General features: G+C 29.8%; 3 protein-coding genes across 19 annotated transcripts; 2 read left to right on the top strand and 1 right to left on the bottom strand.

Annotated features, from left to right (window-relative positions):
- The first annotated feature begins 25 nt into the window (after positions 1–25).
- LOC117204425 (epsin-2) lies at positions 26–10,162 on the top strand. 16 transcript variants are annotated; one of them, XM_033441819.1, is made up of 17 exons: positions 26–151; positions 271–395; positions 1,470–1,521; positions 2,613–2,729; positions 3,883–3,975; positions 4,052–4,310; positions 4,400–4,599; positions 4,692–4,746; positions 4,847–5,009; positions 5,097–5,226; positions 5,316–5,348; positions 5,457–5,544; positions 5,630–5,763; positions 6,900–6,912; positions 7,024–7,194; positions 7,271–7,447; positions 8,058–10,162. In XM_033441819.1, the coding sequence occupies exons 4-17, from the start codon at positions 2,706–2,708 to the stop codon at positions 8,183–8,185; spliced, it is 1,668 nt and encodes a 555-aa protein (XP_033297710.1). In that variant the 5' UTR covers positions 26–151; positions 271–395; positions 1,470–1,521; positions 2,613–2,705; the 3' UTR covers positions 8,186–10,162. The 16 variants fall into 16 exon arrangements, with proteins under 16 accessions (XP_033297710.1, XP_033297696.1, XP_033297697.1 ...); XM_033441805.1 differs by adding an exon at positions 632–726 and having other exon boundaries at positions 6,900–7,194; XM_033441806.1 differs by adding an exon at positions 627–726 and having other exon boundaries at positions 6,900–7,194.
- A 349-nt stretch (positions 10,163–10,511) lies between these two features.
- On the bottom strand, positions 10,512–11,545 carry LOC117204433 (protein C10). Its single transcript, XM_033441833.1, has 3 exons — positions 11,226–11,545; positions 10,972–11,148; positions 10,512–10,880 (listed from the first exon to the last, which is right to left on the bottom strand). Exons 1-3 carry the CDS (start codon positions 11,263–11,265, stop codon positions 10,747–10,749), a joined length of 351 nt encoding a protein of 116 aa, XP_033297724.1. The 5' UTR covers positions 11,266–11,545; the 3' UTR covers positions 10,512–10,746.
- Positions 11,546–11,591: 46 nt separating this feature from the next.
- LOC117204428 (nudC domain-containing protein 3) lies at positions 11,592–13,412 on the top strand. Of its 2 annotated transcripts, XM_033441822.1 has the most exons (5): positions 11,592–11,851; positions 11,889–11,993; positions 12,070–12,655; positions 12,943–13,131; positions 13,217–13,412. In XM_033441822.1, the coding sequence occupies exons 2-5, from the start codon at positions 11,896–11,898 to the stop codon at positions 13,307–13,309; spliced, it is 966 nt and encodes a 321-aa protein (XP_033297713.1). In that variant the 5' UTR covers positions 11,592–11,851; positions 11,889–11,895; the 3' UTR covers positions 13,310–13,412. The 2 variants fall into 2 exon arrangements, with proteins under 2 accessions (XP_033297713.1, XP_033297712.1); XM_033441821.1 differs by having other exon boundaries at positions 11,595–11,993.
- The last annotated feature ends 325 nt before the right edge of the window (positions 13,413–13,737 follow it).

Below are 13,737 nucleotides of genomic sequence, written 5' to 3'. Positions count from 1 at the left end.
GTTTTCATTTGATATAGCTATGCATAGAAAATCGCGTTATGAAAATTGTCCTTAGAGTTATATAAAGAGAGACAACTCTTCATTGACAAATTTCTTATTTCAATAAAAATCACGTAGTACGTGGATTGTTATTACATTTCTTGTAATACAGGTATGCACTTATTGACAAACAAATCGAAATACATTTAGTTTCATGAAACAAATCGAATGTTAAATCTTCTCTAAAATTACCACAGAGTGCGAAACTGTAAAGAAGGAAATATTTTTCAGCGCCATCTTGCCTCGTAACTTCTAATTCGTCAGTGCCTGTGAATGGACTTGTCATAAGAGTTTTATGTTATTTTGTTTCTTATTTCCGTTGAAATTAGTGCATTAAATTTCCAGTATATATTACGGTGAGTACAAAGTTCTATAGAGAGTTGCAAATAAATTTACAGAAACATATTGTCATTAATGTGTTAGTACAAGTGGTATAGCCCGTAGAATAAAAGAGTATAAGTTTGATTCCGTTTCGACAGCATAATAGTGTTCTTAGATATCTTCTAATCGTAATGTGTTTTCTTTCGTTAATTCGTTCCCTCTATTTCATTCTATGTTAACCTGTATATGAAACGGATCGGAAAAAGTGCAGTATTACAAAGTCACGCCCGAGCATGAGAAAGCATAGATAGTTTCGAAATTGACATATCACGCATTTTCATGGATTAGTCTTGCACCTAAGCCAGTGTACGTATATCTATTGTGTTAGTTATATCTGAAAGATAGCCCATAGTATACACGTTTCACGACATTGTTCTTTTAAATCTATCCAAAGAAATCATTACCTGATATTTGTGTAGCGTATGATTGTCATTTTAATGTACATATGTGTGTCGATGTCTCGGTCGATTTAAGCTTTCAAATCATATAAGGAAGAATGCAGTAATGAGCTTTTTTGTGAGACAAAGAAATAATTTATTCAGACTTCAATAGGCAAAACGAAGTATCGAGCTATCGTACTAAATATCTAAAGTTAATATTTGTAAAAGTATAGTCATTGCAAATATCAATAATATTTTAAATATAATATTATTATATTATCTTTATTTTCGTATTTTAGTTTTTACGAAAATATATATTATTATTTATCTAAATTTGTTGAAAATTAGAAATTATGATATAAAGAAAATAGAAATCAATAGTTTCATGGTCATTAATAGATATAATATGTTTTAACTGTCTTAAAGAAACCATACGATGATAATCTTAGGTACACACAGTATATAGCTTTATTCATGTATATCATTTTATTAATCATTTGTCTTTTTTAAATACCTGTATTGAACAAAATTAATTCTATGTCTGATGTAATCATACAGAATTTGTTAAATAAATGTATTATCATCTCCTTTGTAGAAAATTTATTCTATGTATGTAGTGATAAGATAAGATGCATAATAGAAAGATAAAGATATTTTCTCATTTTTCAGTTTAATAACACGGCTTTTTTAAAGGAGAATTTGAATCCTCCACTATATCAACGTAAGTAATTTTATTCTTCTTCACTGTTGCATGTAGCCTATTATTTTTCAAAACAGTAGTTTGGGTCAAGTTCTTTTTTCTTCCAATATAAGAAATTCTTCTTCTTTGATTTCTATTTTGATTTCCTTTAATAAAATGCTTGCAAGAGGTATTACTATTAAAAAAAAAGAAAGTAGTTTGAATCATTATATGTATATGTAATCAAATATTTTATATTTTCAAAATAATTTAATATCAATATTGCACAAAAACTGCAACTCTGATCTATTGTCAGAATGCTTTATTAAAAGGGCATGGCTTATATTCAAAAGCCTGTGACAGTCCTAAATATAAACTACAGACTATGCAGATTTGTAAGTTTTATTTAATTTTTTAATTCAGTTTTTTTCATAACTGCATTTGTCTGTAAAAGAATTACGTAAGTTTTTAATCTTGTATTTTTTTTTTTTTTTTACAAAACTGTTTTATATGAAATTAAATTTGTTAATATATGGTATAGTATTTTATAAATAGTGACATTTTCTTCTTTAACTAATCAAAATTTTCTTTAAGTCTATCTTATTATTATATTGTTCCATTTTTACATTATTATAGTGATAGCAATGTTAAATACGTATAGGCTAAAATGTTATTATTTTTAATTAAATATTTCTATAACACTTCAGCTATATGCCCTGTATAGTACTTAAAAAACATTTACAGCTAAAAGAAGATGAATTTTATATACTGATCAACATGAGTTGTGCCTATTTAGTTCATAAGCAGTTCTTACATATGCTATTCTTTTATGTACAGTACAAAATTTATAGTATAACTTATAGTTAATAGTATTGTGTATCAAACAACTATACATGTATTTTATTTAGCTTCATATACTTATAATATATATTGCATTAGAAAAATAAAGAATGCAGTATTCTGTGCAATATTTATTTGCATAATAATTAGTAATGTTATTAAAGTCCCACTCAAAATGCTCTCAGTTAATTGTATTATCATTTAATTATGTGTCATATTAAATAAGAATTTATTCATCATTGACAGGTAAATGTAACAAATGTTTCTTATTTATTTATTAAACTATCTAATAGTCTAGGATTTTATTGTGATTCGAAAAGTGTTTGGGAGTTTTCTATATTTGTGGACAAGAACTAGCTTCATCAACGACCCCAGCCATATTTCATATGCCAACAATGGCTATGCAGAAGGTAAATTTTATTAACTGGCCACAGTTAACAAAATAACAACTGTTAATACTTTACTAATCAATTATATTGTTAGAAAATGTTTAAAGAACAAATAAAGTAGATCAATGTTTTGCAAACTACATTAATAAGTGATATACAGGGTGTTGATAAAAATTTAAAAATGATGAACATTTTAGGAGTTACAATCTGATTATTTAAAAAACCCTTTAACATGTTTCTATGATGTAGAAATTTTTGAAATAATTGTAATAAGATATAACATCCTGTATATGTAAAAATATACAAGGATTATAGTATTTAGTAATACAATTACAGCACATACTTGAAATCATTCATGTTTTATTTTTTTCAAAATTATGTAATGATGATAAGTTCTGCACATTATGCAAGTCAGTATTGCATCAAATTATTTAAAAAAAATCATTAATGTTATGTTTATTATGAAAATAATTTTTAAATGTTTCTTATAAGGAAGCTTGACTGGCTGTGGTAAAACTTTTCTTTTAAAAAGAATTATTATGATAATACAAATTACAATTAATGTACACAAATATACAATATAAAATGTACTGATTTAGTTAAAAATTGTTTATCTTGAGTACACATTTATATAGGCACATCTCAAATGAAATTAATTTACTTTAGAGCTTTATATATATAAGACTAACAGTTTGTTGTGTTGCATTATCTTATAGCATTTTGTTTGGTATATAATTTTTAAATTACACAGTAATGCCATATCTAAGATAAAAGAACAACACTGAAGAGGATTTCTTTACTTTTGTATTAATCACACTTTTACTTTAGTTACTTTCATCCATCTTACTACTAACCAAATAGAAAGTAGAAATGTTGATTTGGTAAAAGTAGAGTAATGTAAGAACTTTACAATAAGTTTCCTATTTTCTTACTAATGCATATTTAGTCGCATGGCTTTGATATTAAGTGATCGCCCATATTTATTACCAGTTTTTGTCTAAAATAATTTTTTTAAATAAATATGACTAAACTTATATTTCAGTTGCATTGGAAATTATTAGCATATATTAAATGTAACTGACATAAATGTGTATATATATGATGATAAGTATGGGCTTCTAGAAGATATAGGAATATTACTACCTGCTTATAATATAAAGTGGTAATCTTTTAGATGAGAAGACAAGGTCAAGACGTCATGCAGGTGAATTTGGCAGGTATCAGGCGAGATATTGTTAATCTTGCCCATAACTATAGCAATGCTCAGGTAAATAAATAACATTTTACATATTACAAACACACTATTTTACATATTAAAGAACAAAATTTTTTTATGTATGCAGAAAGCTGTACGTAAAGCCACCAGTAACGATCCTTGGGGTCCAAGTAGTACTCTTATGGCAGAAATTGCAGATTTAACGTATAATGTTGTGGCTTTTACTGAGATTATGCAAATGTTATGGAAAAGATTAAATGATCATGGTAAAAATTGGCGACATGTGTACAAAGCTTTAGTTCTTTTAGAATATCTTATTAAAACAGGCACAGAAAAAGTTGCACAGCAATGTAAAGAAAATATTTTTGCCATCCAAACATTGAAAGGTATATAATTTTGTGCTTTATAATATAAAATCTAATATAAAATACTAATACAAATTGATAGTCCGTAAAGTTAAGTTGTCTTTATTCAGATTTCCAATACATGGAAGGATCTAAGGATCAAGGAGTGAATGTAAGAGAAAAAGCAAAACAACTAGTGGCCTTATTAAAAGATGATGAAAGATTAAGAAATGAAAGAGCTAGAGCATTGAAAGCAAAAGAAAGATTTGCACAATCAGTTAGTGGATTTGGTAGTGATGGTTTAGATACTATGTCACCTGTAAGCAGCGATGTAAGTATACATTGATATGAAGATAGAAAAGTTTAATAATGCCAAAAATTCTTTAAATAAACATTTCCTTCTTTTTCTTTTTTCATGTTCAGTTTCAGGATTGGGAGCCATGTCGCCTGGGATCTGAAACTACAACTAGACGTAAGAGTAAATATTTATTATATGCTTATAATCTTTTCTGCTAATATGTATTTTTACAGATATGTAACTTAATAATATAATTAATTATAATTTGCGCACTTTTTAGCTGAATTAGAAGCTGCAAGACCACAAACGGTAGGTGAAGAAGAATTACAGTTACAATTAGCTTTGGCAATGTCGAGAGAGGAAGCAGAGCAAGAAGAACAAAGAAGACGTAGTGATGACGTCAGATTGCAATTAGCTCTTAGTCAAAGTCAGCAAGATTTTAAGTTAGTAAACATTAAATTAGATTTAACTTTTTTTCAGTTATTACAGAGTCCATTTTGGTTTTGCCTAAAGAAATACATTAATTTCAGAGCGCCGCAAACTGAGAAACAAAGTCATATGCTAGATTTGTTGGATGTAAACTTAGAAGAAGCATGTGGATACAATGTAAAAACCGACCCTTGGGGTATACCAATTACACCACCTCCGCCAAGACCTCAAGTATGTTATTCTATATTTAGTTAAGTTTATACATTTGCTTATTGCATGATAAACACGACATTGCATACCTTTTGCATGTTACACAACAGTCTTTGGATATATCTCAATTCTATCCATATAAGGTATGTTCGACTAACACAACAAACATTGTATTGTTAAATCATAGCATAATCGTATTGAAAGTTTATTGAAAGTTACATAAAAAATTACGTGTTCTTTTTTTTATATAGCCACAAAACGATCCGTGGAGCGTTCCTACAACAAGCAGTACATCACCTGCGATAGATCCATGGGCTCCCATTCCATCGCAAAAACCAAGTATAGTTTATTGAAAAAGGATTTTAATGTTTACTAAATCGTATGAATGTAATTTATGATCATTTTATAATTAATTTGATTTTAGCTGCTACAGTTGATTCCTGGCGGGCACCTCCATCATCACCTGTAACAGTTACAACTTCGCCTAGTACAGATCCTTGGTCACCAATACCTTCTGCTACTACTACTGCTACTGAAGCGGATACAAATAAAAAGCCGGTAAGACATTTATTCTTTTAACTTCCATGTCTTCTAAGTCCTCTAAATTTCTATACTACCTCTATCAATTTATTTACATATATATATATATATATCGGAGATGAAAGGACATTGGAGCCTTCCCTTTGGAACTTCGGGAAAATCCCTTAACACCGTAATCTAGATTCTATCATAGGCGTAATTAAACAATTGTCGTCCTTCGATCCGATTGTATTTGTTTGAGATTTGTGATAATGAGCTTGGGCTCGAGGCGACAGCCAGTCGTCGAACGTAGCCGCGGTCACGGGATAAACGCTTTGTCTAACAAAGGCATGGAGTAATTCTATAGTTCTCCTTAAAAAGGAAATAGTTATAACACTCGACAGTAAACATTCCAACGATCTCTGTCCTGTAGCTTGCCACACGCAGATCCTATTCTTCGAGTAAGATGATTGCCAGATGTCGATGCGTCTCCGCAGTACATGTTCAGCTAGCCTGAGGGCACGTTATAAATCTTAAGATTTAGCTAACTACAGTCCTTCAAACAAACAGTCTTTGTTTCCACTACGAGAAGATAGAGGAGACCTATTTTTCAACGAACGACGTCTCCCACTAGCAACTTCCCCTCGAGGGCGGCTAGCATCTTTTTCTAACCACCGATATGGAGATTGACCAATTAGCAGCAACGCCAATTTTCCTTACTTTCTGAACGAAGGCTATCCTCGACGAATCCGATGATCTCGTGTCTTTAGACACACCCCATATAGTTTTCCTCTGTGGCATCATCGGGATGGAAACTCATTCCTTCTTGCGACCCCATCGACGAATAGAGTAACACCTTACGATCAGCGAATATTACGCGTCCGACTTAGATTTTGTGAGCACGTTCATCTATCATCCCGTCGACCGCGAATTCGTTATTAAACCTAGGATCATTGCTATTAGTTTCTCGAGTATCTAATTACCACGGTTACTTGTCCAGTTCTATGATAATCGCATTTGCACTAGTCAATGTCTTCTCTATTGCATAACGACAATGTGTAATCCAAGTAGAGATTTGTTTCACGCCGCTAACCCTAATTCTAATGTAAACCCGACATATATATACGTATATACATGTATATAATATATCAATATTTTTGTGTCAAATTATTTAGGCTACCCGAGAAGGTATGACATCTGCATCTCCATCTTTTAACAATCCTACCTTAACGCAAAACATTGGTTTTGCGGCACAATCGCCACAAAACTTGGGCTTTAATCTGCCTACAACTTCAACAGCTACATTCAATACAACTAATAACGACTTTAACGGTACTGGCCCTAGTCTTAACAACTTTTCCATCGGAAATCAGACCAGTTCTGCAGCCAGTCCACTGAGCGATTTAGATGAATTTGATGTAATTACTAACAGGAATAAACCTGGATCTAGTCTGCAAACTGCGAATAACGGTATTTATTAATGAATTTTGTTTATTATTATTAACCATATGTATAATTTATTTATTGATTTTTCAATTGATTGCAGTAAGTACGCTATCACCAGATCCGTTTGATTTGGGGAGCATAGCAGAAACTCTTCCCACTAGTACAGGAGCTGTTAAAAAAACACCACAATCATTTCTCGGAGAGAACTCTGCTCTCGTTAATCTTGATAATCTTGTCAGTACCTCCGCGATCAAATCAGCAACGCCTACTCCTGCAGGTAACGCCTTATTTCGAATATAATCTTTCATATACCATACAAAAGATTTAGAGATTTAATTTTAAAATACAAATGGTGAAACCTATAGAATTTATTGTATGTATATATAATAGTTTAATAAAGAAGAAAAAAAAAAGAATTATTCGATTAGACTACATTACTGTGACTTTAATTCGAGCCTTATTGAAACAAATAATGGGTTACGTTATTTGTAATATATTTTGTCCGCAAAATAGCGTTTCATTGGAAGTAAATTCGTGAGTACTTTCAAGGTGGTGAATAATATTGCATGAATGCATGATTCAAATATTGTGTTCGAGTATGGTATTAAAGTTATATTGGGATGGATTTTATTTTCAGCAAAAAATGATGGTATTTTAAGAAAATTATAACATTGTATATATTGTAAAACCGAAATTTTCTGATTACAGTTTAACACTTTGCGTGCCGCGTCATTTTCATATTTCTATCATATTTTATTCAAATCGTGTGTATTATAGATATGCTAGAAACAAAAATTATTTGTTTATATTCCTGATTTGTTTGTATCTGTATTTATTATAGTTATTGCAATTTGGCGTTTTAAATTAATATTAATAAATATTTACAGCAACGATGTCATACTCAGCAAATCCGTTTGCGACGGCAACACCACCACCCCGTCCTACAATTAATCAGATTCGACAAGATCCTTGGGCAGCGAATACAACTACTACAGCGAATCCGTTCCTTTCGTAGCTTGGTGACTATTGTTGAAGGTGTCAGTCGAAAATCAAGAGCACTGTGGTCTAAAAAGTATTCGACATTTTTAGCGCTAACCCTGTACGGTATAAGTATCTCGGCACGTCATGAAGTAGCTTTATTCCAAGATACAAATAACAAAGGGATAACAAAGTGTCGAATCAGTAACAAGAAAAGGATTGAAAAAGGTGCGCTGATATAATCTGGTTAATCTATTTGGACCGATAATAAATAATGCAATAGATAACTATGTCTTTAAAGACACAACTAACATTAATATTTATTTCCGTATGATTAATGAAAAATCTATAAAACATTTCTCTACATATTTTTCTTTACCGTACAAAAATGTTCGTATCTGCTATAATTCTATTATTTGTATTTTATTGCATACTAACGACGGAGGAACTATCTATAACCAGAAGGTAACATATAATAAATGAAATAAAAGTTACAAGACAGATTATACTTCAATTTCGGACGTTTAAGCGCTCCCAAGGTACAAGAAATTTTATAAGAACTTTTTCCATTTGTAGTATATTTTTTTAAGTGCAATTCAAATTGGTCATAGGAAATCATTGAACAAGATTTTCATTGTGCTGTAGACTATAAAGTAACATTGATATCACGATCATTTCCTTTATTTTGTATTTATATACATGCTTTTCTACAGCTAACGAGATCGTGAGACTGTATCGTGATTTACAGAAGTATATTATATCGAACAGGGTTTTTCAATTTGTGTTATACGCTTAATGTGACGTGCATTGATTGTGATTCGTAAAAATATTGGTGTCATAGCATGCCTTTTCTGACTAATACTCATCTTGCAAAAAGAGAGTGTGTGCTAGTAAACAAATCTTTTGCTAATTGATTACTTGGTTTGATAACATCTTGGGTTATTTTCAGGTGAGATGATTGTGCAGTTTTATGGTTGCAAAATTAATTATATCATCTAATATCGTTAAAATAGATACGTATGTACAATTTAGTTATGAAATTTTACGCATTTGGTTTGAGCGATTACCGAAGATATTTTCATAGGCTTTATGTGCACTGCAGAAAGCTAACCACAACTAAAAAAGAGAGCGTAGCTAAAAAAATGCATTTCCTATTAATGATAAATCGGTGCATTTTAATGTTTTACGGGGATGTATTACGAACGTGTAAACTTATGTTGGTTTCTATAGGTATTTTAGAAATTTTTGAAAGAAATTGTCTTACGCGGTGTCTTTATTCATTCGACTGTCGAATTTAATGAAGCAACATGGTCTGATAATGAAGAAGTGCATTAACTTTCTTTGTACGCAAAACAATTTACAATTGTACCTTGATTTATATAAAGAAAAAGATTGTAAATATGTTATAGCATATCGTTCCCCAATTGTCAAGTCTTTCCCTTCAACGTGTAGGATATTCTAAACAAAATCTAAAACTGCTTTCTTACATCTGTTACTTTTTAATCTTTGAGGAAATTGTTGCTGAGTTTGTCATTTTATATAATGTGAATGTTTTTCACATGTTTTATGACTATCACTGTGACCCCATGAAAAATACGAATTACTTTGCTAAGAAAATAATTAATAATCAATACATATTTATTAATAACTTTTAAAAGAGCAACCTTGCTGATAGTCTTAATGTCAACTCAGCATTTCCTTTTTAAAGATATCCATGCATTTTACAATTTTATACAAAGAAACAGTTTCGTACATTTAATGATTGGCAAAGGGGAACTATATTTGTCTGCTTGTCCTAAGTAAATTAGAAATGAGCTGCAAGGTTAAAATTTTGTTAAGTAATTATTGCTTAAATAATTCCATTGTATTATTCTTTGATAAATTAATTTTCTTTCATTATGCATTTTCAATGTACTTGCTTATATGATTGAAATTGTATATTTAATACATATTTATCCGGATGTTCGCGAAACGATGAAGTTAGAATTATATAATAGCATTTAAACTCACTTAATTCAAAATCAAAAAAGAAAAGATTGACTAAATGATCTATATTCACTGCTTTTATAGAAAAAGCACTGATTGTCATGTTTAATGGATGTAATACCTTAGTGTTTTCAATGAGTAAGACACATCTTTTTTAAGATAATAACAAAAATATTTTATTTTTCTATATGTATATGGTATAATGCACCAGCTTCATTTTTACGCGAACAATGGAACACTGTTTAGTTTTTAGAATTGGTGTAAGTGCAGAGAAAATTTAATGAACATTTATGAATGAAATTATATATTTTAGTAGATTATATTATTATTAATATTATTATTATTATACAAATAAATGTAAAAATTTTTAATTTTTCTGATTAAATATTTAATTTGAAGATCCCTTGTACATATCATTTTGTATAGTAAATTCTAATTAATAATATATCAGAGTGTAATTGTAAAACTTTGTTTAAACTTCAATGCATTTATAAAATTAAAGCTATTGTAAGTTAGATACCAATAAAAGATCTCTATGTATGTTTTATATGTAGGGAAAAAGAAAGTACAAAGTAAAATAATAATGTGCTTGCACATAAAAATTATTTTATCTTAAAGAGATGCTTCAGTTGAAGAACTTATAGTAACAGGCGGAAGAAAATATGATCGAACTTGACTATGTAATTGTGCTATCTCAGGATCTTCCCTTTCTAGAGCTCTGAGTAATTGCACAAATTGAACTGTACCTACAGATAAAAGAAAAGGAATAAATTATAATGAAAACTGCATTGTAATTAATTTTTATCACTGAAATGGAAGTACACTTAAATCCTATACCTTCCCGACCTTCTGAGAAACCATAGTTCTTAATAACATCCATTTGAATTTGTACTACAATTGGAAAAACAAATTGCATCATTTTCAGCATTTCATTTCCAGAATTTTCCTTAGCTTCTGCAAGTTTTTTAGTATTTTCTGGAGTATTTAATGCTGTTAGAACGTCAGTTAAAACAGCTGAAAATCATTATTTTATCTACTGTAAATCTTTAAAAGTATATACTAAAATTATAAATCTTATGAATTTTGAATACCTTTTGCAACTTCCGAAGTAAAAACAGGTAAATCAGTCATCGTAGAAACAATTTTGTATAATTTAAATAAACACCGAAGTAAATTCAGAGTAAATTGATTTATTTGAAAGAATAGGTTAAAAATTGTAAAATGTTTGCTCTCTAAAATTGTACAGTTTAAGAAATTGTTCTATTTTATGAACGTAAATATATGTTTATTTATCCTGTTATAGTGATTTTCTCTTCATATTTAAACTATATGTCATATATACTTTTGTTCACCACTATTTTTCGAACATGTCAAAATAGATAAACAACATACTGATTCAATCGAACAAAGAGGGCGCTTATGATAAATTCATGCCACTTGTCATACAATTCAATAACATACCTACACAAAAAAACGGAGAATCTAAAATTATAAAGGAAAATGTCAATAGTTCTTTTAGTTGCTATACAACGGAAATTTATCCGATAAAGACAAGATACAGCCAAATAAAAATTCCAAGATTAGTGACGTATGCGATAAACGAAATTTCCATACGATTTTTCTTATAGAATACTTGATATAACCTACTTACGGAAGTAAATTGATAATACATACAAGGTATTAACAAATAAAACTATTATTGAAATTAAAAATATCGCTTAAAGAACGTTCTATTACAATAATTTTAAAAAGAACTCCACAATGTGTTCTGTTCATGATCAAGCATTTTTACAAATTTTACAAGAAGAGAGAGACATTACAAATTTTCTAGATGCATTTTTTGGATTTTTGTATAGATGGTAAGTAAACTGTAGTAAAAATATGCATTATTTTTATAATACATAGTCTATCATCTCACATGTAATTTAATTATAGTACAGATTTTTATGTCGAATCGGGACCAGATCAAAAACTTGGATTCCCAACTGGTACAATAGAAAAGCTTGTCTTACATAGTTTTCAAAAATGGAAGAACATCTATAAATTTTCCAGTGGATCAGATCCTCCAGACACACAGGACATTATTATCCAAAATAATGATAAAGACCAAGACGAAACAATGACAATTGAAGAAGATTCCCTTATTCCACAAGTTGATCACGAAGTAGAAATTGAAACATGCAAAGAAAGTATGAATCAACTTGGTCATTTAATTGAGAGAGATAGGTCATGTGACAGCTACAATGGTGCAGTAAGGGAAAATTACACTTGGTCACAAACTATCAGTGATATAGATGTGCTCGTAAAACTTCCTAGTTGCATAAGAACAGCAAAAGATTTAAGGGTTCAGCTTGATTCAAAAGAAATCAAAATAGAAGCAAGAACATCAAGAGTCGAACAGAATCAAGAAATAGAGGAATGTCGTTATTTTATATGGTCTACAATTTTCAAAGGAGAATTGCGCTTTAAAATTCGAAAAGATGAATCAATGTGGAGTATAGTACCTGGACAATATATTAGTGTTAGTCAATATATCTTAATAAATAGCATAATAGAACTTCATTTATCTGAACGAAACCTTATTTAATGTCTGATTAACTGAATTTTTACTTGTTGAACTTTGAATCTGTATGTGAATTCTTGTTATGTGAGAGAAAAATAACAGGTAGTTAGCGAGCTCCTATTATATGAACTACAATTATTATACTGTTTGCTCTCCAACAAGTTTAGATAAATGGAGTTCTACTGTATCTCAAATATGTGTACATATGTATATAAGTTGCACGTTATAATTTTTGTTTCACTTAGATTCATTTTGAAAAAGCTTCTGAGCGATGGTGGGAAGCATTGATAATCGGTGAACCAAAAATTGATTTGAGTAAAATAGATTGTTCAAGAAATTTAGATGAAATGGGATCAGAAGAACAGATGAAAGTTCAAGAGTTGATGTGGAATCATCAACAAAAGCTTATGGGTAAACCAACTTCTGAACAGATTGTAAGCACATATAAAAAGTTAATATTAATTTATCATTACGATTAAGTAATAACAATTTTTTTAGTATACAAATTTTTGTTTGTAGAAAATGGAAAGGGTATTGAGAAAAGCGTGGGATGCAGAAGGATCTCCCTTCGAGGGTTCCCCATATGATCCTTCATTAATGAACTTCAATTGATGCTCGTAGTGTACCTTTTTATTTTATTAATTGTTATAAAATAATAAATAAAATTGTACATTAAGATAAGGAATTCTGTAAATATACGATCGTTTTTATTCAATTATAGTTGTATATCAAACACCTCACATTATGGATAAAAATTTGATTATTAACAATTGTTTGCTAAAATACGTTCGATATATTTGAACTGGTACACGAAAAAAAACATGTATTCTACAATAAAGAAATAAATATATTTGTCCATGTTTTTAAAATTCAGAAAAGCCATTGGGAGTGACATGTTATTATCCGCGAAGTAGTTTCTGATATGTCTACATCTATGCTTTTATGAACTCGCAAATACGCAGATGTCTCTCACATTTATTTTTACTACCTCTTCACGGATATCTACGGATATCCATTATACATTAATCGGAAACCAAAAT

The sequence above is a fragment of the Bombus bifarius genome, unplaced genomic scaffold (assembly GCF_011952205.1).
Source record: "Bombus bifarius isolate JDL3187 unplaced genomic scaffold, Bbif_JDL3187 scf7180000007978, whole genome shotgun sequence".
Taxonomy (NCBI): Eukaryota; Metazoa; Arthropoda; class Insecta; order Hymenoptera; family Apidae; genus Bombus; species Bombus bifarius.
The sequence above is the reverse complement of the archived record's forward strand: the minus strand, read 5'-3'. Positions and strand labels throughout refer to the sequence as shown.

Excerpts from the sequence above, each read along its gene's own strand:
- LOC117204425 (XM_033441803.1), top strand. The coding sequence starts at position 2,706 with ATGCCAACAATGGCTATGCAGAAG. Across the intron at positions 2,730-3,882 it reads CAACAATGGCTATGCAGAAG|ATGAGAAGACAAGGTCAAGA; the intron begins GTAAATTTTATT and ends GTAATCTTTTAG. Across the intron at positions 5,349-5,456 it reads CTCAATTCTATCCATATAAG|CCACAAAACGATCCGTGGAG; the intron begins GTATGTTCGACT and ends TTTTTTATATAG.
- LOC117204428 (XM_033441822.1), top strand. The coding sequence starts at position 11,896 with ATGTGTTCTGTTCATGATCAAGCATTTTTACAAATTTTACAAGAAGAG. Across the intron at positions 11,994-12,069 it reads TTTGGATTTTTGTATAGATG|TACAGATTTTTATGTCGAAT; the intron begins GTAAGTAAACTG and ends ATTTAATTATAG. Across the intron at positions 12,656-12,942 it reads TACCTGGACAATATATTAGT|ATTCATTTTGAAAAAGCTTC; the intron begins GTTAGTCAATAT and ends TGTTTCACTTAG.
- LOC117204433 (XM_033441833.1), bottom strand. The coding sequence starts at position 11,265 with ATGACTGATTTACCTGTTTTTACTTCGGAAGTTGCAAAAG. Across the intron at positions 11,149-11,225 it reads TACTTCGGAAGTTGCAAAAG|CTGTTTTAACTGACGTTCTA; the intron begins GTATTCAAAATT and ends AATGATTTTCAG. Across the intron at positions 10,881-10,971 it reads TTTCTCAGAAGGTCGGGAAG|GTACAGTTCAATTTGTGCAA; the intron begins GTATAGGATTTA and ends TTTTATCTGTAG.